Genomic DNA, 23,966 nt, shown 5'->3' with positions numbered 1-23,966 from the left:
TTATTTATTTTTCTTTTTGTGAAAGGCTGGTTCCTTAACCCATTTTAAAATTGATTTATTATAATTAAAAATAAATTATGGTTTAACCCGTAATTATTCGAATTAGGAGCAATCGGCTGACAGTGACAACTTTCATTTTGGGGGATTTCTTTTATCTTTAAAATCCTCGAAAACAGGCTTTCATGATTTCTTTTCTTGTTTTCATAATTAATAAATTAGGAAAATTGATTTTTATGCCAAAAAAAATGATAACTATGTCTTATTAGACTAATTTTTTTTTTACTATTTTTTTTCTAATACCCTTTAATATTTTTAAAAATAAATCAAATAAATAGTTTTACGAACAAAAAAAAATTCAAAAAATAGTAACTACTGATAAAATACCTATATCAACTTATTGGTATTTTTTTATAATTCTAAATATGTTTAAATCGTAATTTCATATTTTGTTTTACAAAAAGCATAATTGACATTCTACACAATAGAAAATGTAATCCACTTTTTTCATTGAATCTAATATGTTTAGAATACGTGATCTACGTAAATAATAGTAAACTAAAAATCTAGAATCTTCACATTACTATAAATCTAAAATCTGTAGAAATCGAAATCTACACATTACTATAAATCTAAAACTAGTAGAATTCGATTTCAAACATGTTTAATGTGTTCTACATATAGTAGAATACATATTCTACGGATAAAGATAATCAGTTCCAAAAATTTGGGAATAGAATATTTGGAAATTTTTAGTTTCCTTATATTTATTAAATCGATTTCTTAAAATAAAATAAAATCGTGATTTATAAAATCAATTTTTAAATTAAAAAAATAAAACATCGATCTGGGATCCGTTTGATCTGAACCGGTCGATCATGATCTGAACAGGCAAAAGACTTTTATACCAATTTTCTATATATATATATATATATAATAAATCATTATTTAAATAAAAAAAATTAAAAAAAAAACAATTTTTTTATATTTTCGAATTATACTTTTTCAAATTCGAACTTTTTTATAAAAAAAAAAAATTTTGATTTTTTTTTCAAAATTTTCTTATATATTTTTAAGTATTTATTTATATATTTATTAGAATACTAAATTCCACATTCCAAAAATCCTAATCCACCTCTCAACTTTAAACTCTAAGTCTAGATTAATTAACCCTAGAGGTATAAGTGTCTTTTACCCTTCATTAAAAGTGAGGGTAAAAATTGTTAGTGTAAACATGAAAAGTGGTATTAGAAAAATTATATTTGTGGCAATTTCCCTTTTTTGGGGAGTTTTAATATTTTTTAAAATTATTTTAGTTAAAAAATATATTTTAATATTTAACATTTTTTTATTAATTGTAATTTCGAATTTTTAATTGAAATTAAGGACAATATTGTCATTTTAAAAAATATTTAGACTAATAGGACATAAAATGTATGAGATTAGCGTAATATGACATAGTTATTATTTTTTTGGCCTAAAAAAACAATTTTTCATAATAAATTTAGGTTTGACTGGTATAAACATTTCCTAAAATTCATCTAGCCTAAAGCCTACTTTATAAAATTGTTGTTTTCTACTTTTGTATATCACATTATATTGACATTTACCAGATAAATTATTACTATTTCATTTTCTTCTATAGTATTCTCTACGTTTCTAAATATAAGATGTTTCAAAAAAAAATTGATGTTCCAATATATAAGATGTTTTTAAATTTCTAGGTAATTTTTACTTTATTAAAAACTGTGTAACCAATCATATTTAATAATTTATTTTGCAATTGGTTGAATATAATTATTTTATAGTTTTAGTGATACTTTCTAAACATCTTATATTTAGGAGAGAATAGATTTTAGTGTCCTTTTTATATGAAATTATGTTTTCTGTCTTTTGTATATCACATTATATTGACATTTACTCAGATAAATTATTTACTATTTCATTTTCTTCTATAGTAGATTTCAGTGTCTTTTTAAAAAAAACTGTTTAAAACAAAATAGAAATCAGAAGAAAAATAAAGTTTAAAATATTATATTATTTTATTTCTTAGTTTCAAAAATTATAAACTGTATTATACTAATAAACATACTCTTTCCGTTTCTAAATAGATGATGTTTTATAGAGTTTTTGATGTTTTAAAATAAACGATGTTTTCATATATCAATGCACTTTTTAACTTTATCAAAAACTGTGTAACTAATGATATTTTGCAGTCTGTTTTGTGTATACTCTGTCCGTTTCAAAATTGATAATGTTTTAGAGAGTTTTTGATGTTTCAAAATAGACGATGTTTTCATATATCAATGCACTTTTTCACTTTATCAAAAACTGTGTAACCAATAACTTTTAATTTATATTTTAATGATATTTTTAAGATAAAAAACAATTTTTAATAGTTTTGTGCACAATCTTAAAACTTCATGTATTTTGAAACAGATGGAGTATAATTTGCGACATAACATAAAGTAAATATAGTATATTTATTTTTTTCTGAAAAACAGAGGGGGAAAATGATCTTCTTTTTTTTTTGATAAAATGGGGGAAAATGATCTTACTACTTAATGATTTACAAAAGGACCAGACATTATCATTTTAAATTTTCAAACAGAAAAACTATGAGGGCCTTGAATTTTGAGAGTTCTTATTCTTCTTCTGAAATTCATTTATATGTAATATGCATATTTCCTTTCTTATATATTGGTATAAATTTTTTGTTTTATACATCTCAAGGCGGCTTCTTTCGATAAAGAACGAACTTTCCGCGGTTTTTACGGTAAAGTTTGATTGATAACTTAGAATGGCGGGGAATCGTGAAATGGGTTCGCTACGGTCTTCGGGAGATAGCATCGAAGGGTAGACGAGAACGCATGGACTAATGTCGTATCGACGTTTCGGAAGAGCTCGGTCGCTACGTAGCGACCGAGTTTCGACTCGAGCTCGGTCGCTACGTAGCGACCGAGCGGAGCACGTGTTCGGTCGCTGCGTAACGATCCTTTTTGAGCTCTTATCCGATGACTCGCGTTTCCTCCGCAAAGCTTTTCGTAAAGAAAAATCTATTTCGAAAAAATATTTGTCGAAGAAGGTTTCTACTTTTTATTTTTGGAGATTTGGACGTTAACTTCGTCGCAACCGTTTTCGACCCCAATAATGCACAGTATTAAAACTTTATATATTTTGAAACTGAGGGAGTATAGGTGGCTCTGTAGTTTTACTATTATTATGAGCTTAATGTTTGACATACTTATTTTTGTGTCAGACATTGTGCAGTTTCAATGTTGAATAAGTTCAAGTTTTTATATTAAAATGATTTTCTGCGTATATAACAATATATGTTAAATCTCTCTTTTGTCCAGTGTTTATATAAATATGTGGTATAATGCTTGCGAATAATCATAAGTCATAACCATTATTGGTTTCATGTTCAGTGTTTTGGATTTTGTACCGAATCATACGTAATTCTTAAACAAATGAGTTTTATTTTCATGCACGGTTTGTTGCAGATTATTAAAAATTAAATAAAGTTAATTTCGTGTCTTTTGACCGCTTGCTTTCGCTAGAGAATAATTTTGCAGCTCAAGTCTAGTTGTAAACCGTACTGCTAAAATATTCATAGCAATTATAATAATATGTCGATAAGAAAAAATATTTCAATATTAGACATATTGTTTTTTTTTTTTTTTTTTTGTACTTATATTAGACATATTGTTAATTAGATCTTATTTACTGTCTTGGAATAGATTAACTAGATAATCAAATTGTTACATTATGTCAGCTTAGGCAACTTTTTTTAGGCAACTTGAGACCCTTTATTCAAATGAAAATGATTCTTACAATCTTTGTTAGTCAAATAATCTATGAAATCTTCGTGGTAGATAGAGGCCTTTTTAAGTTAACAATTATTTTGAGGCCTTTTTAAGTTAACAATTATTTTGTACAGTTATGTTTGTTTTTTAGGCTGTTTTTTTAAGTTCTTCCAATATGGATTTGTAGAAACTGCATTGGCCAGACGAGACGACGTATCGATAGCTTTGCGCGGCTCATATGAAGTCGTATCCAACAGAGAAAATCTAAAACATGTTTACCAGTTAATATATTAACTTATTTCGATTTCCATAGGGTTTTTAAGTATGTGTAAGCCCATATATTCATGATTGTGAATGACTTATGTTTTATTCTATGGTTGTGCTGATAAAACATATGTAAGTTTATAGGTATCGCTAAACGGATTGATAATTTAGATGTTGAGGTGTATGAAGTGTTCATTTATCGAAAAGAAGTAGTAACAAGATATTCAATCTCCAGAATCCGTATTTCACTATCAAAATACAAATGTAAACAGTGGCGGAGCCACATGCAACAACATGGGGGCAATGAACCCAACAAGATTAAAAAAAATAGTGTAACTTAAAGCTCAATCTATATGATGTCCCCACTCATAATTATTTTTTGCTCCCATACCTTTTTTTTGCCCCCAACAGAAATATTTTCTGCCTCCGCCAATGAATGTAAACCAAAAAATCTTAGCAGTTTGTGGAGGACTTGCAAGCATTCTTTTTGAAGACCACTATACGCTTTAGTTTGTAAGAAAAAAAGATCATTCTACTGTCATACAAATATAATAATGGACCTATAATAATTTGAGCCTACCAATTATTTTTTTGCATATTCCAACGCTCCTTCGTATGATACCAATGAAGTGATAACGATTTCCTTCGGTGCATTTATACTACTACTATTCTCTTATACCTTGCGATGAGGTCAAAGATCAAAGCACACGCAAGATCTGTCCCAAAAGCTAAAAAATGCGTTGTTATTTTCCTAACAAGATTATCGTTCTGTTCAAATAATGTTATACCAATATTAGTTATGTTATAACTGCTAAGATTGTGGTAAGTTAAGATGATTGAAGTTAAGTTATACTCCCTACGTTCTCAAAAAAAAAAATTTCTAGATTATTCACGCATATTAAAAATATAATAAATATTTACAATTGAATTTATTATTTATTTTACTATACATTTTTCAATAAATATCAACCAATAGTATTCAACCAATTCAAATATTTTCAATTAATATTTTTTAAAAGTATACAATTTTTCAACATTAACTACTAAAAATACTTTAAAATTTTTAAAAATTTATCATTTTGAAACAAAAAATAAATCTAAAAAATTCTCCTTTCAGGAACAGTGAATTTTTTTTTATTATTATGTTAACGTCAACCAGAAAGAAATGGCAATATCAGATTTGAAAACTGCAACAGTAAAAGCGATTATAGTTGAATGAAGAGGATTTTATATATATTTGATGGATCAACTAAACTTTACTTTGTTTCCATTTTTACATTATAAGACAACAACTTTCAAAGTTTCCATCAACTTAATATTTCTATTTGACTAAATATATTAGGGTGCAGCTCACAAAAAAATGTGCAGCTAAGATCGTTTAAATCAATTTAAAATTGCACTATACTCGTTTATGTTTTTTGATAAATTTAAATGAAATTTTGAATAAATGTTTTTGTTGGGGTTAACTGTTTTTTATTCTTAAGATCAGTATGAAAAACTTATTTAGAATTAGAAAATGAATTTAAAAGTCGACACTAATCATATATATCATGTTTTCATTCCGAAACTCCATCTAAAAACTATTAATCAATGGTCAATTTATTTGGCTTCGATTGGTGACTACCAGATAAATAGAAAAATAAACAAAATGAAAATTATTTTTCATTTAAGAAATTGAAAAAAGTAAAAAAATAAAAAAATTATTCATTTTGTTCCTATCTGAATTGCAAAGAATTTTTTTTTTATGAATTCATTTATTCATGAAAAATTTAGAAGAAAAAAACGAAATCTACATATCAATAGTTTGACTAAAAATTCAATCTAACTGGTATAAATTTTGGGGGATAAAAAATTTAACATATATATTTTTTTTAACATAGTCACCAATTGAAGCCTCGTTCCTTTTTTTTTTAAAGAACTATTTGTTGGTGTATTTATTAGTTAGGTAAATGATTATTTGCGCAAATTTTTTGTTTATTCCTAACACAAATCCTTTGGTGATTTTTTTTTGTTTGATCAACTTCCTTTGGTGATCATGAACAAGTGTAAATGTATTAACAACTACTACACCGTAGAAGATTAAATAAAATAAATATGGGAAATTGCCATAAATATCACATTCATAGTATCACTTTTCATGTTTACACTAAACACTTTTACCATCATTTTTAATAAAGGATAAAAGACACTTATACCATATGGTTAACTAATCTAGACTTATAATTTAGAATTGAGAGGTGGGGTAGAATTTTTGGAATGTGAAATTTAAGATTCTATTAAATATATAAATAAATACTAAAATATAAAAATATTTAAAAAATTGTTTCAAACATAATTTTCAATTTTCAAAAAGAAATTTTTTAAAAAAGTATAAAAAAAATTTCAAAAAAAAAATTATAAAAAAGTTTGAATTTGAAAAAGTATAATTCGAAAACATAATTTTTTTATTTTTTTATTTAAATAATGATTATATATATATATAATAAGGATATAAGTATATTTTGCTATTTAATGAAGAACATATTTTTGAAAATATTTATTTAGTGGTGGTAAAATGAAAAAATGGTATCATGGAAGTGGTAAACATAAAATGAAAGAGTAGATGGACGGTCCGGTTAGCGCAGAGATCGAGGTCATTATTAGTTGGCCTTGGGACTTGCAATTTCCAAAGACCTAACAAAACCTTATTATAATGGAATCTCCAACCCACACCTTCACTTTATAATCTCTTTTTCTTTTTTTTGTCCGATAGTTTAACCTATGCGGCAGTATTAATATTAATAGTCAATCTCTTTCGTTTGTTTATTGCTACTATGTACCGACTCTTTTTCTAGTTACAATAATGTAAGATGCCATTTAAGAACTTGAAATTATTTGAGTTGATATATTTAATTTTACCAACTAAAACTCCACCCATCATCACCACATGTAACAATACTCTTTTTTTTTTCTTTTTTTTTTTGTACTTTGTGACAATAATCTTTATGTTTCAAATTTTGGTTGGTATTTTCAAATTTAAAAAATACATATCCTAAAAAAAATTGTTTCAAAATGATACATTTTTTTTTAATTTTCAATGCACATTTTATCAACTAATAATGATTAATTGTAAACTTAAAAAAATTAATTGCATTTTCTGAATTTTTATTAGTTTAAAATTATAAAAAATAGATAATCACAGAAAACAATGTATTAAATATTAAAATTTAATATGTTTTATTAATCTGTGTGAAATAGTTAATATATGTATCATTTTGAAACGGATGGAGTATTATTTTGAACTTTTAAACCTATTTTCCGTATATATTGATGTTTTACACTTTTTACACATGTTAAAATGTTAAATAAAATTTCTATTTATTACTTTTGGATAGCCGTACAGCTACACCATTATATTTTATATCTTAATTTTTTAAATAAATGAATTACAAATATTTTTAAATATCAATTTTTAAGTACAAAAACAATATCTAAAACATTAATCATTTATATACGAATGAAATGTTACCAATTAAGTTGAAAATATACTAAATATTTAATGAAAAACATACTAAATTTAATTTCTCTAAAACCAGTTGTTAATTATAAATCCAGTAATATGTATTTTTATCCAGCGAAGTTCAAATTCAATCACTATTAAATTTTATACCAAATTTATTAGAAAGGTTTTAAATAATTATAGAAGTAATTTAATTCTAAAACACTATTAAGTAGATTTAAATCATGTTTACGGTTTGATTCTGGTATGGTATGGTGATCGAAAAACTGAAACGAATTCTTCTGTAATTCGAAATAGTTTAAAATAAGAACTTGTAGATGCAAAATAATGTTCTAGCTATGTTATTTGGATTATGTTAAAAACTGTGATATCTTGCATATTTGCATTGATCATTCATTCTTATACCTTTTGATCATTTAGATTAGAAATTAGGCATTCTTAAGTTTCATTTGAAGTCCTTGTTAGGTGCTGGAATATTTTTTTGGAATTCTTGGAAATATGTGGAAACATTTGGGTTCAAAAATGAGTAGAAAATGATCATTGGGCAAGTTGAGCATCAAAGTGGATCCTCATCGACTTAAGGCAGCAGACGAGATGAAAGTGAAGCGAGGTGCTGTTATGGGCCGAGCACCCGCTCTGGACAAGTCACCATCCTCGACAACTTTTAAGCGCCAGAGAGACGAGGTGGAGCGAGGTGCATCAGCCGCGCGCAATATTTGGAGTATCGAGCAAATGCTGGAGCGACCATCCAGAGCGGGGAGGAGAACCCGCTGTGAAGCAGAGCGGCCGACCGTAGTGATTTAACTAACCCATGAGGCATTTTCCACTTGGTCGAATTTTTATGTTTTGTTGGGCTTTTTCAAACTTGTTGACTGAGCTCACTAGGTTTTTAGAAGTCCTATAAGTACATCTTAAACCTAAAATGTGGACTTATTATGTTTTCTCCCAAAAATATTCTACTACTTTGGTGAAAGCTTGAGCCTTTATCAATCTAATCTTTCTTTCTTGAGTTAATCTGAATTTATCTCATTTCTTGACATAATTAGTCTTGAATCTATCATGGGTTTAAGGTTAAATATGGAAATTAGTGAGTAGACTACTTTTGAATCCATGGGTTAGGTAGATCTAGGGTGATTAGTGAAGAGTAAAAGTGTTTATTGTTAGATCTACGTGTTTCTTGCATATTAAGTGTCTTTAATTCTTGATTGGACTTGATCACTCTCATTTTGATATTGTTATAACTTGAATAACTAAAGATATTTGATGTTAGAATTGCTAAATGGTTAGTAGACTTGAATGTAATGCATGTTTGAATGATTTAAACCAACGGAAATTGATGTTTAGTTCATGATTACATATAGATCTCTACCTTGGAAAATGACTGATCTTTATTAGTGTTCTAGACCTGTAGGAACTTATGAATGCTTAAAGTTAACATTTTGACTTAGAAACTAATTGCCATGGATCAATTGTTTAAGCCCATAGATTTTACCTTATCATGATTTGAAAGCTTTAGATATTGTTCTTGTTTGTTTGATTCTTAAATTGAAATCATTTAACTACCTTGATTACACTTAAATTAAGCATTCACTTGCATTTTTTTGTTTCATGATCACCGAAGATCAGATTGACATTTTTTATACTACTTTGACATAGGATTATCAATAGTCATTGTCAAACTGTTATTTGGATAATTTTTCATTTCGAGTGAATACGGCATAGTAAGAGACAAATGTGACAAGAACATGAAAGCATTACTTTTATGGATAGTACACTAATTGACATGTTTCTCCTTGCCTAAAGGCAAAGGCTTAAGATAATCTTGACCATCTCAAGACCGCAATCATTTTACGTTTTTTTTTCTCCTTCATCTTTCAAGAAACATTTAGATCCTAAAATCTACACTAAGAATTTGATAGTGATCAGAAGTTTAATAAGGAAAAAATAAATGATGTAGGCAGCAATATCTTTAGAACACAATGATATAATCAGTTTCCGGTAGGCAAAAATGGATTTTATTGATGAATAAGATCGAATACAATGAGTAAAACAAGACCGGATGTTACAACGAGATCGCTTTAAGAGAAAAGATCTAAAGATGGATGAAAACAAAGTCGAAGTGTGGGTGTAGCTCTCTCTAGGGTTTTCAACGTGTCTCTTCCTTATGCGTCGACTTCTTCTTATAACATGCTGCTCTCGTGATGTTCGCAACTGCTCTGCGATCTCAGCAATAGTTCCGCGATCTCTGGATCTTCGAAGTCTCCGTTTAGAGCTCGACTGCTCGCTGTGGGTTTTAACTCTTCGCGGCCCATTCAGTTGATTGTGGCCCATTTACACATTGACCGAAATTGGGTCCAACAAAACACATGATCGCTTTACTATGGCTTTGTGGCCATAAAAGTACCGGCTTGACCAATATTGTTCAATACATGAAAAGAGTAAAAGAAAGCGTTTAAATAAGTGGGCAAGAATAGTGCTAAGATGGTTGACCTCCCGAGAAGTCTTCGTATTTGACCACTTTTTAAATTTTTGCGAAAAAGCGTTTAAATAAATATGAGAAGGCCATAAAATGTTTGAACAATGATGCAGAATAAAAATACATATCAAATTTATAATACAGATCAAGTAGAATAATACAAATTATTGAAATTACACATAACAAATAGAAACCAGTAATTATGTATAAAGATGAACATTCGGGTGTCTGTTCGGATATTTTTTAGCTTCGGTTTTAGATTTTTCAGATACTAAAATTCTAAATCTATTTGAGTATTTAATGACTTTCAGTTCGGTTATCGGATTTGGTTCGATTCTTCAAATCATAATTTTGTAAAAAAAAAAATACACATCTAATTGATCAAACTAATTTACTAAATCAGCACATTGGACTGAATGCTGAAAATAAAATAAAATTTATATAAAATATTTTTTTATGTATTACAACAATTTATCTATTTTAGTCATAAAATCAATATCTTTGGCTAATTTTTCTTTTCATATCATTCTAATCAATCATAAATTAACGTCATTTTATTTATCCTAATCATTATCAATAATAAAAACAAAAGAAACTATAATTTATGTATTTATTTATCAAAATATTATATGATTCTTTAGTGTTGTTATATATTTTTAGATGATACAAAAATAACACACATGCTTATTTAATGTAAAAATTTATATAAAATTATGAATATGTAATCTAAATATATTAAATTTCTATTAACATATTTATAGTAGATAATGTATAAGAGAATATTTCTTTTATAAAATTTGATTAAAATAAATTATTAATAAAATGAAAAAACTAAAAAATATATTAAATACACTTTTGAGATTTTGTATTTGGTTTAAAAGTAAAAGCAATAAGTTAGATGAACATATTTATATATAATAAATAAATAGAAGAAAAACAAATTACTCTCATTGGCCGTCGGGATATATTTGGTGTCTTTCTTTTTTCTCTTGCAAATCATTAAATCCATGACTATATTTATTTTGCATACATATTACTTTATGATTTTTCTTTGTTCTGCATTTAGAATTTTGAATGGCAAATAAATACAGTCCAATATACATCATAAAAAGGCTGGATTTGTTATGCATTTAGTATGTGTACATATTCAAAGCCTACAAATCTAGATATATGATGGACACTGAGGTTTATTCAAAAATTAGGATGGTTTAAACTAACGTATTGAGAAAGTAAGAAGTATAAAGATCGTTATGATTTTGGTGTGAGAAAATGTTTATCACTGATATTTCAAGATCATGCAATTGTGATGAGAGTTCCAAAAAAAAAAAAAAAAAAGAGTTCCAAAAAAAAAATGCAATTGTGATGAAGTAAAACAAAGAATAATTTGGGTACAGGTTTTATGTATCAGCCTTTGATCCCCTCTCCTTCCGCTTTGCCGTCCTTTTATAGCTGTTTGAATGTGGATCATAACGGCGCTGTGATCTCTGCCGTGTATCTCATGTCATCAATTTTGTATTTAATATTTTGATCTTTTTTACGTTTTGTATTTATTTGGTCATGTCGGCATTGACTTTGCTCGAGCTCAGGGTGGACCTTCATTCTTTTTGGGCTTCTTTTCTTCTTATCGAACTTTAGGACTAGGGATGTTAATAATGGGTTTTTACCCATAGGGTACCCGAAGCCCGGTTGAAATTTGAAACCCGAAACCCGTACTTTTAGATTTTAAAACTCGCGGGTTTTTGTTGGGCGGGTCTTGTTTTGTTTATTACCCTATCGGGTTTACACTATCGGGCTTCGGGTACCCGATGGTTTTTTTTTTTAAAAAAAAATTAACCGAAACGACGTCGTTTTACATTATATTTTACCCCAAATTTTTGTTTCTCCCGTAACCACAGCCACAAAACACAGATCTAGAAATTAGACATGCTTTCTTGCGACGATTCATTCTAGATTGGGTTCATTGGTAAGATTTCGAAATGTGTTTTTGTGTTTTGATTCTCATGCTTTAGAATCTGGTTGACTAACCATCGATTCTATCCTAATTGGTTTAGGCCCCAACGAAAGGAGTCAAAGTGTTACCAGAAGAAGTCCGTACGTGATTACCTTCCTCTTCGTTCTCTCTATAAAATGTAAGAACTATGCTTTTGTTTGTTCTTAAAACTCTCTGGAAGAACTTGAGTGGGTTTTGTCTTTGTGCTATAGATCATTGGTTGGTTGGTCAAGTTGTCCCGGACAACAATGATTGTAAAAAATCACTTTGTTCGATCAAGTACTTTGTTTTGTTAGAGAAAAAGAAAATAAAAGTTTAATCAACCATTTATAGAGAATCAGCATTTAGCGTTGGAGGACGGGTGATTAGTCCTTACAGAAACCGTCTTCTTCCAAAAAATGTTCAAGCACTGCTTTGCACTCGAAACTGGTTAAGAGGTTTTGCTGAATTTGAAGGTAGATTATTAGTTTTGATATTTGGTTTCTGATTTCATATATGAACTTTTATGTAACTACAGATTTTATTTTATAATTTCAGGTGATGTTGAAGATTATTTTGATGAAGACAACTTAGACAAGGATCCAACAACCACAGCAAGTAGTTCTGCAATATGAGGTCAAAACTCTGAAACTTGACCATAGTTTAGATACTCTGAAACTTGACTGAACAGCTCTCATAGGCTTGTACAATAACAACTAGCTAACTTGGTCTGATACTCTAAAGGTTTCTTGGTTGATGCTTGAATATGGTATCACATTTTGCTTATAGTTCACATTAGCAACTACTAAAGTACTTTGGTCTAATTTGTGACTTGTTGCTGATTACAAGTTTCTTGTTGTGTACGTGTACATGTAGGTAGCAACTAGCATCCATAAGAAGTCATCCACCAGGTTCTTCAAACAGTGGAGATCTATTTCAGAAGGCTACCTTGATCTTATGTGATGATCTATATGAAATGTCTTGGGTGATTTTGAGTCTGTTTCTTTGAGCTGATACTATGTTTCTGAGTCTGTTTGATACTATGTTTCTGAGTCTGTTTCTTTAAGATGATACTATGTTTCTGAATCTGTTTCTTTAAGTTGATAATATGTCTTAATACTCTGTTTTAATGATATGTATGGTTCCATTCTGAGTATGTTTCTTTAATCAAATTGTATACAAAACATGATTAAAAATTAAATATTCAATACATTTAAATTTAGTTTAAAACTATAAAGCTTTAACTAAAAGCCCACAAAACTTTAAATAAAATATAGATAGGGTTTTTCACGGGTTACCCACGGGTAACCCTAAAGTTTTCGGGTTTTTCGCGGGTTACCCTAATGATACCGGGTTTTTTTCGGGTTTTTTAGTTTAGGGTACTTTTTGGGCGGGTTTATTTCGGGTTCGGGCCGGGCTAGGTAATTTTGCCCATTACAACATCCCTATTTAGGACTATTGGGTCAGATTCTTGGACCGGATTTGTACTGGGGTGAAACCCACCTCCAACAATAGCCCTCCGGAGTCTAGCGTGTCCTAGGTCGGTGGCCATGTCGGATGCTGATTCTGACCTAGATGGTAGATTTGTGACCAATGGTTTGTGAATTTTAGAACCTAGTTCAATACTCCCTCGTTTTCAAGTTTTCAAATGTAAGTAGTTTTACCAAAAAAAAGTTTGTTTCACAGTATAAGTAGTTTACATATTTCAATACATCTTTTTCATTTATTGGATATTGTGTGACCAATGAAATAATGTTAGGTTTTTAATAATTGGTTGAATTAATTCGTTAAATGATATATTCTTTTAAATAACAATTTTCTAAATATTCGTGCTTTTAAGTAAAACTACTTACAATTAGAAACGGATGGAGTATTGTTGTTTCTTAAATTAATTGTTGATTTGATTCCAGTTTTGGTCGATGTAAATCAAGAGATTCGTAAATCAAGAGATTCGATTTTCCTTCATTGGAAAATGAATATTTTTGGGATAGGTAATCATTTATTTCTTTGTTTTATTTTACTTTTTGGCCACCATTGTGTCGTTTTAGAAAAAGAGTTCCTATGTTTAACTATCATAAGTTTTGTTCTTATACATTTCACTACAAGAAAACACAAAATTAGCGACGAAATGTAATGAAAAAAATAAGTCCTCGTAAATGTACGTCTTATTTACGAGAACCTTACGAGAAAAAAACAAATCAACGTAATTTCGTTGTAAATTAACGACACTAAAGTTTCGTCGTAAAAACGACGCAATTTAACGTGGTTTTTACGAGGAAACAAGATTTCATCGTAAAGTAGACGTAAATATAACGAGAAATTTATGACGAAATATTTTACGTCTACTTCGCGTCGAAATTTATGAATAATTAATTTTAACGTTCTCTTTATTTTTGCAGGTTGATTATAACGATCCAGATTACCCCACATGGTTCATGAATTAATTCAAGGTCTAGCTGCAAAGGTCGCCACATCACCGATGTATTTCCCACGAGGCTTTACTTTTCATACATATGAGTATGGTAGACATCGGGCGACAAGTAATTATGGAATATGTGTGAAAGGCGAAACATATTTCTACGGGATCTTGCAGGAGATTATTGAAGTGGAATTCCCTGGTTTATTGAAGCTGAAATGTGTCCTCTTCAAATGTGACTGGTTCGACCCCGTCGTCAACCGAGGTGTTCGATTTAACAAATTCGGTGTAGTTAATGTCAATGGTGGACGAATGTACAACAAATTCGAGCCTTTCATATTAGCTTCGCAAGCATACCAAGTCAGCTTCCTTCCATACCCTCGGATGAGAGAATCAGGAATCAATTGGTTTGCCGTTGTCAAAGTTACACCTCGTGGATGAATAATCGGTGGAGAAGAACAACCATTGCAAGAAGAACACATCAATGAAGTCGAGGAACCTGAACAACAAACTCATGACATCCTTCTTATTGATCCACATAATCGTGAGTACGAAGATCTTCCCAACGATACGACAGACGAAGCTGTTGAAGACGAGTTTAATGAAAATGATGATGTTTCTAGTGATGACGAGAATGTCAATGATGTATCCGAATGATGATGTAATTTTCTTAAATATGATTTATTTTTAGAGTTAATGCATGTGTTTAGTTTGTTTAATCATGAAAATTAAATTATATAATTTGATTTTGTGTAACCCAATTGGTGGTTTGGGGTTTAGAAAGAAGAGATTGAGTGTTAGATGAAGTTAAGGAATTTGGGGTTTGTGGTTTCGGGTGATAGGGATTTGCATACCTTCCTCGTAAAATCCTCGTAAAAAAACACGGGTCTTGTTATTTCCTCGTAAATAAAAACACGGGCCTTGTTATTTCCTCGTTATTTTACGACGAAAATGAAAACACGTGCCTTGTTATCTCTTCGATAAATAACGTGGATTTTACGACTACAACTACTTCTATAAATAAGCACACCCCTCCCATTCTAAACTTCGACCCAAAAAAAACTAATCCATAGTTTTAAAAAGCCTGAAGGCAGTGCACGGTCACTAGAACATTTCTGATCAGTTTCAAATGCTATTTGGAATTGATAAGTACTGTTATAGTGCTCGTGTCTTCCTCCAGTTTTTTTTTTGTAAATTGAAACACTTTTCGTCGTAAATTAAAACACGGGCCTTGCTAATTTGTCGTAAAAAACACTGGCCTTGCTAATTCCTCGTAATATTTCGACGATTTTACGACGAAATTGAAAACACGAGACTTGTTATTTCCTCGCAACAAAAACACAGCCTTGTTATTTCTTCGTTAATTTACGAGGACTTTACGAGTACAACTACTTCTATCAATAAGCACATCCCTCTCATTCTAAATTTGCACACAAAAAAACTAAACAATAGTTTGAAAAAACCTGAAGGGCGTGCATTGTCACTAGGACAGTTCTGATCAGTTTCAAATGCTATTTGGATTGATAAGACTGTTCTGGTGCCGGTGCCTTCCTTCAGGTTTTTTTTTGTAAATTGAAACACTTTTCGTCGTAAAATCATCGTAAATTAAAACACGGGCCTTGCTAATTCGTCGTAAAAAAACACGGGCCTTGCTAATTCCTCGTAAATTTACGTGGGCTTTACGACGAAAATTAAAAAAGAAAAACTTTTCGTCGTAAAATCATCGTAAACAAAAACACGAGCCTTGCTAATTCGTCGTAAAATAAAACGCGGGTCATTCTAATTTGTCATAAAGTTACGAGGATTTTACGACGAAATGTAAGTCTGTATATATACCCGAACCGAATCACTTTCTCATTTCGTAGTCATTTCCTCTCCTTCTCCTAGTAAGGTATTCCTCTCTACTTCCTCTCTAATTTAGCCTAGGTGGTTAGTTTAGGGAAATTAGTATTGATTAGGTGGTTAGTGTAGGGAATAATTTGTAGATAGGTTTATGAAATTTGTTGATAATATAGGAAGATGGTTTTTAAATGTTAATTAATAATCCTGTTCCAGAGCCATCCCGCACACAAGAAGATGAGGAAGAAGTACATAGGAGGAGTCAAGACCTCTTAGAGGAAATGCATAACAACAACAACAACCCTTAGGCTTTTTTTCATCTTTTTATTGTATTACATTAAATTCGAAACTTAAATATTTATAAAATATTTTCGTATGGATTTATTATTTACGTTTTTAATATTTTTGAAATAATTAAAAAATATTTTTATTTCATTATATTTCTTTTTGTAAAAAATAAAAAATTGAAGCAAATTCGTAGCTAAATTATGTCAACTTAACGAGGAAACTGAATAAATATTACCGAGGAATTTCAATTTACTACGAAAGGCACAGAGATTCCTCGTAAACGTTACGTGTAAATAACGACGAAATTTAGCGTCCACTTTAAGAGAAAATGTTTACGTGCACTTTACGAGGAAATAATTTACGTGTACTTTACGAGGAAATATATTATGTGTAGTTTACGAGGAAACTGTTTATGTGTATTTTACGAAAATAGTGTTTACGTGTCTTTTACGACGAATCTACTGATACCACTTTACGAAGAATTATTTTCTCGTAAGTTTACGACGAATTAACAAGGAAATATACGTTACAACGAACGATTAACGAGGAAACGGGTTTCGTAGTTACTTCGTCGTAAACCCTATTTTAGGACGAATTAACTACGAAAACCGTGGTCGTTATTTATGCGTTTTCTTGTAGTGTTTTTTTCAATATTTACGATTCCCATCTTCTTTACCTCATAAATTCATCTTCTTCTTCAGTATTTTTCTTACTCATTCATTTTTCTTCTTCTTTTATCGATGGCACTTCTTATCAGAAGAAACTCAAGGATGACCTTGACTTCGTCTTATGGTCCGTTAGTTTGTCTCTCCATTGTATTTCTTCCTTTTTCTGGTGGTCCCCAAACCTCTAGGAGTTCCAGAGCCAAGGTTCCACCCCCTGCTCCGGCGCCTATCAGGTGTGTCAGTGGTTTTTCGATTCCCGTAAGAAGTTCCGGGAATCAAAGCCGTTTGGTCACTTCTCTTCTGGTGTTTTCGGCTCCAAAAACAGCTAATACAGTGAAATCATTCCAGGAGTTGAGAGAGTAACTTGAGATCCCTTTAGAGACAATGTTACTTCTTCCGGCTGTGTCTAACAGGCCATGACTGACGTCTTCAGGATATTTCACGGTGTACGAGACATTTCTTATGGAATGTTCTCTATTCCTTCTCTTTTGTTCAAGTATTGCCACATGCGGGAAATGACCTTCTATCAGTTGATGGTTGGTGGAATCTGAATTATAGTGGATCTCTTCTATCAGTCGATGTTCGATATCAATTATACGATCTTAATCCAATTTGATCAAAATCTCGTACATTTGACATATTTTTCATTTTAATTAGAAACACATAGTCTAAACTTTACTAAACCTGATACTATATATGGCTCTGATTAGTATTTATTAGAGTAAAAATGTGGAAAATAAAAATAGGAAATGAAGGAAATAATAAAGTGAAACTGAGAATACATTTTTTTCTTTTGTTTAAGGTAAAGGATAATTTTACTATACATTTACTATTTTTGATTGGTGGAAAATGGAGTAATTAACAAAAAAATCATACTATAAATGATATCACATCAACAAAAAATTATGTTTTTTTTTAAATATCTGGGCCGATGCCCAACTAATTTCACATCAACATAATTTTACTATACATTTACTATTTTTAAATATACTATATAATCATAAAAAATCATACTATAAATGATATCACATCAACAAAAAATTATGTTTTTTTTTAAATATCTGGGCCGATGCCCAACTAATTTCCCAGTAGTGACAAGACCAATGATTAATCGGGCCCGTGTTAACTGATGAAGTCAAAACAATTGATCCAGGAAGTGTTGTTTTTGGATTTTATTCTGCCACTTCCAAGAAACCTTGATAAATTTAAGCACTTATTGAAAATTTTATAAATTTAAATGCTGCAGATATACAGAACTCTGCAAGTTAAGCTGAGAGAGAAAATATATCGATAAAATACATAGCGTACCTGGGCCGTTTTGGAGATAATGCTTCCATTGAAAAAGCTGAAGATCTGCATTATAAACTCTTTTTGCCTTGCCGGATCAGTTCAGAGGAGCCGAAAAAGCGTGGGGCAGATGAGACTCTCGCTTCAGATAGGATGAAATGGACGAAAACTAACAATGACGCACAACTTCATACTTGGTCACAAGCTCCTGCACAATAACATCAGTGGTACCCCCGGCCCATCACAAGCATTAACACCTGCACCGCCTCAAACTTTCCAAGCCGCTCCTTCACGATCACATCAGTGGAACACTGCTTATGTCCATCATCATCAGGCATACCTACTTATGCACCTCTAGCTGCAGCGGCATATCCAACGCACACATCTCAACTGGGATTAGAGCGATACATCCTAGATGTGGCGGGGATTATAGTTTTAGTAAATTAAAACACACACATGCCATTTCAACCATAAACTGCAATAACTCCTCAGTATTAAAATTGTACTTAACAGAACTTATATAAATTATACTAAAATTTTGCATTATAAACACAAAAATCACTATTTATGAATGAAATCATAATCTTAAATGTGAATGTATCATTTTTATCTACACATTAAAGAACAAAATATATGCTCAACTAATTTTTTTGAATATTTAAAAAGTTTTGAAACATTTACATTAAACTGTCTAACGATATAGTATATATCAGTAGAGAATATATTTTTGTCAATCTTAGTCCTTTTTGGCTGTAACCAAAAGTGGTTTCTTCCGCTCCTCTCCTCTCCTCTCCTCTCCTCTCCTCTCCAAAAACATAATACAAGTACAACGTCCACCACAAAAAGCCCTCGGCTAACGTGCGCACGACTCCGATCCAAGTCTACAAAACTATCATGCGCGCGCTTTCTGCATCGTTAGCTGACTTGTAAACAACCCGGCGCATTTTAGCATTATCATTCTCGTACTCTTGGAAACCAACCCCAAACTCGAGTCCGTCGACGGAGAAACCTCTCTGTTTATTCGATAAAGCTCGTGCAGAGTTTCATCGGTAAGGTTACTTTCTTTCCAGATCCTATTTGACTTGTCGGAACCTTCTGTCTTGTCTGTTCCAAGTGAATGGAACCGACCATTTCTGTTTCTTGATTTTTTTTTTTGTTTCTCGCTTGTTGAATTTTGATCTTTCAATGGTAAAGTTTGAATCTTTGTAGTAGTAAGTTAGTAACATTTGTTGATGGATCTCCTTAAATGTTAAGTCTTACCAGAATTGTAGCTACATTACACTGTCTGACAAGTTGGGTTCTCTTTGCATATGGTTTTTGTCCAAAGTAGGCATTTTTCTATCTGAGGAAACATAACTATTATTGTGTCCATTGTGACATTAATATTGAGTACCATTGTAGTGAGAGAGAGGTTATTGTACTTGCTTAGGAGAAGATAACTCCATTGGAAAGACTGTGCCCTTACCTTTACAAATTCATTCATAGTCACAAACTCATTTTGGTTTCCATATATTGGGTTAGAATGTTTCCTTTTTCGTAGTGAAGCTTTGAAAATTTGATTCTCCAGGCCAAAGATGGAGGAAATCGTTCAGGAAGATGTGTATAATCACGGTGAAGCCTCCTCGTCTAGTAGAAGTGAGGAGGAGCAATGGATAGAAGGATTGCTGACAAAGCTAGAGATGGACTCGGCTTATACGAGTGAAAAACTGCTGAACCTGCATGTTCTTCTTATGCACCTTTTGGCTTGGGATAATGATCTTGAAGGGGTGGGGACACTTGATTCCTCTGCAGCTTCCTTTGAGAAAGCTTTGACGTTTGATCTGCTATGCGGTATATTGGAGTCTGAGGTGAAGGAGGTGGACGAGGTTTTGGATGAGCTGGAAGCCCAAATAGTTGACACTTCTTATAAGTTATCTATTTGCAAACACCCAAACTCTATCTTCATGGAAGGCAAGTTGGGTGAATCTGCAGAATCCTTGAAGCAGTCTAGGGGACAAGTCTCAGAGATCACTCTGCAGTTAGCTCAGCTTCGAAGAAGGCTTCATTACATAAGAAATGGCTCAAGTAAGCATTGATCATACTCCCTCTAATTCATAGTAAGTTTCATTTTAGTTTTAAATTTTTGTTTCATTAAAAGTGTTATTTTACATTTCCAATGCATACTACTCCCTCTGTTTCATAATATAAGATGTTTTACATGAATGCACAAGAATTAAGAAACTTACTTTTTTAGAAGATAATGTCATTAATAATATAAAATGAAAATAAGTTAACCAATCATACATAATGTAGTAAAATGTTATCGGTTAACCAATTTTCAATAAAGTTAAAGTACCTTAAAAATATCAAAATATCTTATATTTTGAAACATCAAAACTTCTCCAAAACATCTTATATTATGGAACGGAGGGAGTATTAAATAAATTTTCCAGCATTTACCCTTATATTTTTAATATATCAATTAACAAAATCAAATAAAATAGTGCATCTTAGCAAAAAAAAAAAGAGTATTAAATAGGAGTAAAACTGAAAAATTGTCAATTTTCTTAATCTATGTGCAAAAACCTTAAACGACACATATTATGAAACAGAGAAAATATATGGTTGTGTTAAAGTGTTTTGTGCATTGAATACAAACATGTTGGCAGGTGAAAACGAGGAGTCAGTGGGGTATTTAGGAAGTGGTCAAGATTTAAGGCAGAAGTATGTGCTGAGACCATCGGATCTACGGCATAAAAATCCTCTGAGGATGCTTGAGAAGTCATTAGCAAGAGAGTTAGAGCTTGAGAAGAAGCTAATAGAGTTCCAGCAAAACGAAGAAGAGCTGAAACTCAAGCTACACTACACAGAGGAGGTATCTTCTAGGATGGAAGAAGCATCAGAGTTTATATGGGGACAGTTTCTAGAAGCAGAAAACTCTTCAGAGGTGCTTATGGGTATCTCAAAGGAGCTTGTTGGCCGTCTTCAGATTATCCAGTTGAGTCAGAATGGTTCAGCACAACGAGAGTCAGAACTCAAGGCTAAGCTTGAAGATCTCACTGTACAGCTCGAAGGGAAAGATCTTTTGGTGCAAAAGCTTGAGGGAACAATTGCGGAAAATCGAGAAATGGTTTCAGAAGTACTCACTTTAAGGGAACAAGTGAAGTCAGCTGAAGAAAAACTCGAAAAGACCGAGACTGAGCTGAAGAGTGTCAATGCCTCTAAACAAGAAGTTCTGTTACATCTTGCTGAAACGGAGGATGCGAATGAGTCCATCAAAGAAAGCCTTTTCGAGGCTGAAAGCAGAGCTGAGAGTGGAGAAGCCAAGATTAAAGAGGTAGATGCTGCAAATCTTGAACTAACAGAGGAGCTAAATTTTCTCAAAGATGCTGATGACAAAAAGACAAAGAAGGTGAGCTCAATCGAGAAGCAGCTCAGGGAATTAGAATTCCAATTACAAAACTCCAAGGTATCATCAGAAGCAAGTCAAGAACAGCAGAACATGTTGTATACGGCGATATGGGATATGGAGACTTTGATCGAAGATTTGAAATCTAAAGCCTCAAAAGCTGAGAGTAGAACGGAGACAGTTGAGGAGAAATGCGTTGTGGTTTCTACAGCTAACTCTGTACTTAACAAAGAAGTGATTCTTTTGAGGCAAAGAGCCAAATCCTTGGAAGCATCATTGGAACTAGCTAACGATGAGAAAGAGAAAAATGCACAAGAAATAACTGTGAGGAACAAGCTTTTGATGGATATGGTGATGCAGTTATCCAGTGAAAGGGAACGTATACAAGAACAGGTACGTTGTGCTATCTGCCTAATATTTTTCTTTGTAACAAGCAAAGGTGACACAAAAGCCAACCAACCATTAATCCTTTTTTGCAGCTATATTCTTTGGCTAAGGAAAATGAAAAGCTGAGAGTGAATCAATGCTCAATGGGAAGTAAATTCCAAAGAAATAAAACTTATGCTGGGGACAAAGAGCTACCTTTTAATGCTGAAAGTCTGCAGGCAGGTATTCATTATAAAAACGCGATGTTCTTAGTATATCATTGTCTCTCTTGTACTAATCATCTTATGTGTGTCTTGCTCTCTTTAAACAGGAGGATGAGAGAACAAGGGAAGAACCAGAAACTGACGTTGAACCGGAGGATCACTATGCCTCTGAAAAGAGTAGCATGAACACTGAGATCAGAAGAGCACCCAACTTGAGACGCATACTAGTTTTGGCCTTAGCTTTTGTGCTTTCTTTCATTCTTTGCTTTGGCGTTTGTTACTAGAAAAAAAAATCAGTTTGAAAAATTTGTCTCTTGGAAATATCATTAGCCAATTGTATATTTGGTTGTAAATGCTCAATGTACAATCTGTGCAATCAAATAGTATCCGACTCAATTTGGTAAAACTTTATAAAAAATATTTTTTACCGTTTAACTTTCTTCTATATAAGAAGACAATATGACTTCTTTCCTCATCACTTGCAGTCTTGCACTATAAACAATTTACTGAGAAAAGATTCTGAGATTGCAATTAGCAATGGAAAAAATGTCTCTCAAGCTTCTCTTCCTGTTCTCCCTCACTATCATAGTCTTTTGTATGCTTCTTCTTCTATATGACTATGATCAGTTCTTCTTTGTTATATAATTGTTGCTTTGGTTTTGTATCGATTACTAATGTTCTATGGTGTGTAGGTTCGTATTTAGGTGATTCAAGAGAGATGGCGAAGGAAGAGGTGAACTGCTTGCCGCCGGTAGCACCTATAATGGACACTTACGAGACTAATGCATCTTGCCGTAGAGACAATGAATGCATTAAGTACTGTCCTAAAGGCTGCAAGATTGTTAACTGTAATTTTGGAACCTGTTTCTGTGAATGCTAAGAGATTGGAAACCACAATAATTTCTACTTTAAAGACAGAGAGGAACAATAGATAAAAAAAAAAAGTATAGATAAAACAATTTTGCAGTCAATTTATTGTTCTTCTTGAAACCATATCTCTGCAAATAGTATTCATTACAACTGGAATTTGAAATAATTGAGTACTAAAGGCCAACAAGTTCTCATGTTCTAAATATTGTTTTAAGTTCTAACAAGAGCTTCTGAGAAAGCTCTGCCTCTGCATAAACTTTGCGCACTCTTATTAAGTATCTTATAAGAGCAAAAATCTTATGATGTGTACTAGTGTGCCTCATAGTCAAAGTGATTGGTTTGTAACCACATTGTGTAGTGAATACTCATTGTCTCTTGTATTTACTTCATGCAATGAATCTCAAGATTCTCGACTGTAGCCTTATTTCCCTCTACAAAAATAAAATCAACATTTATAAAGTGATTTCCTAAAATGATCAAATCTCAAGTAGGAACAAAACAATGTGTAGTCAAATAGTATCTGACTGAACTTGGTATGACTTTCATCAGACAAAAGATTTGATCCCTTTTTTATCTTCCTTCTACTAAAGAAGGCAACCAGATTTTTCTCTT

General features: G+C 31.5%; 1 protein-coding gene and 2 long non-coding RNA genes across 4 annotated transcripts; all 3 read left to right on the top strand.

Annotated features, from left to right (window-relative positions):
• Nucleotides 1–11,776: 11,776 nt before the first annotated feature.
• LOC106326745 lies at nt 11,777–12,126 on the top strand. Its single transcript, XR_001267313.1, has 2 exons — nt 11,777–12,005; nt 12,094–12,126. It is a non-coding gene; the product is annotated as an uncharacterized LOC106326745 (long non-coding RNA).
• Nucleotides 12,127–12,366: 240 nt separating this feature from the next.
• LOC106326178 lies at nt 12,367–13,101 on the top strand. Its single transcript, XR_001267164.1, has 3 exons — nt 12,367–12,487; nt 12,570–12,647; nt 12,888–13,101. It is a non-coding gene; the product is annotated as an uncharacterized LOC106326178 (long non-coding RNA).
• A 6,175-nt stretch (nt 13,102–19,276) lies between these two features.
• Nucleotides 19,277–22,867, top strand: LOC106322186 (WPP domain-interacting tail-anchored protein 2). 2 transcript variants are annotated; one of them, XM_013760326.1, is made up of 5 exons: nt 19,277–19,555; nt 20,074–20,570; nt 21,155–22,287; nt 22,374–22,499; nt 22,592–22,867. In XM_013760326.1, exons 2-5 carry the CDS (start codon nt 20,081–20,083, stop codon nt 22,766–22,768), a joined length of 1,926 nt encoding a protein of 641 aa, XP_013615780.1. In that variant the 5' UTR covers nt 19,277–19,555; nt 20,074–20,080; the 3' UTR covers nt 22,769–22,867. The 2 variants fall into 2 exon arrangements, with proteins under 2 accessions (XP_013615780.1, XP_013615785.1); XM_013760331.1 differs by having other exon boundaries at nt 22,374–22,503; nt 22,592–22,755.
• Nucleotides 22,868–23,966: the final 1,099 nt, after the last annotated feature.

The sequence above is a fragment of the Brassica oleracea genome, chromosome C2 (assembly GCF_000695525.1).
Source record: "Brassica oleracea var. oleracea cultivar TO1000 chromosome C2, BOL, whole genome shotgun sequence".
NCBI classification, from domain to species: domain Eukaryota; kingdom Viridiplantae; phylum Streptophyta; class Magnoliopsida; order Brassicales; family Brassicaceae; genus Brassica; species Brassica oleracea.
The sequence above is the reverse complement of the archived record's forward strand: the minus strand, read 5'-3'. Positions and strand labels throughout refer to the sequence as shown.

Excerpts from the sequence above, each read along its gene's own strand:
- LOC106322186 (XM_013760326.1), top strand. The coding sequence starts at position 20,081 with ATGGAGGAAATCGTTCAGGAAGATGTGTATAATCACGGTGAAGCCTCC. Across the intron at positions 20,571-21,154 it reads TTACATAAGAAATGGCTCAA|GTGAAAACGAGGAGTCAGTG; the intron begins GTAAGCATTGAT and ends ACATGTTGGCAG. Across the intron at positions 22,288-22,373 it reads GGGAACGTATACAAGAACAG|CTATATTCTTTGGCTAAGGA; the intron begins GTACGTTGTGCT and ends CCTTTTTTGCAG.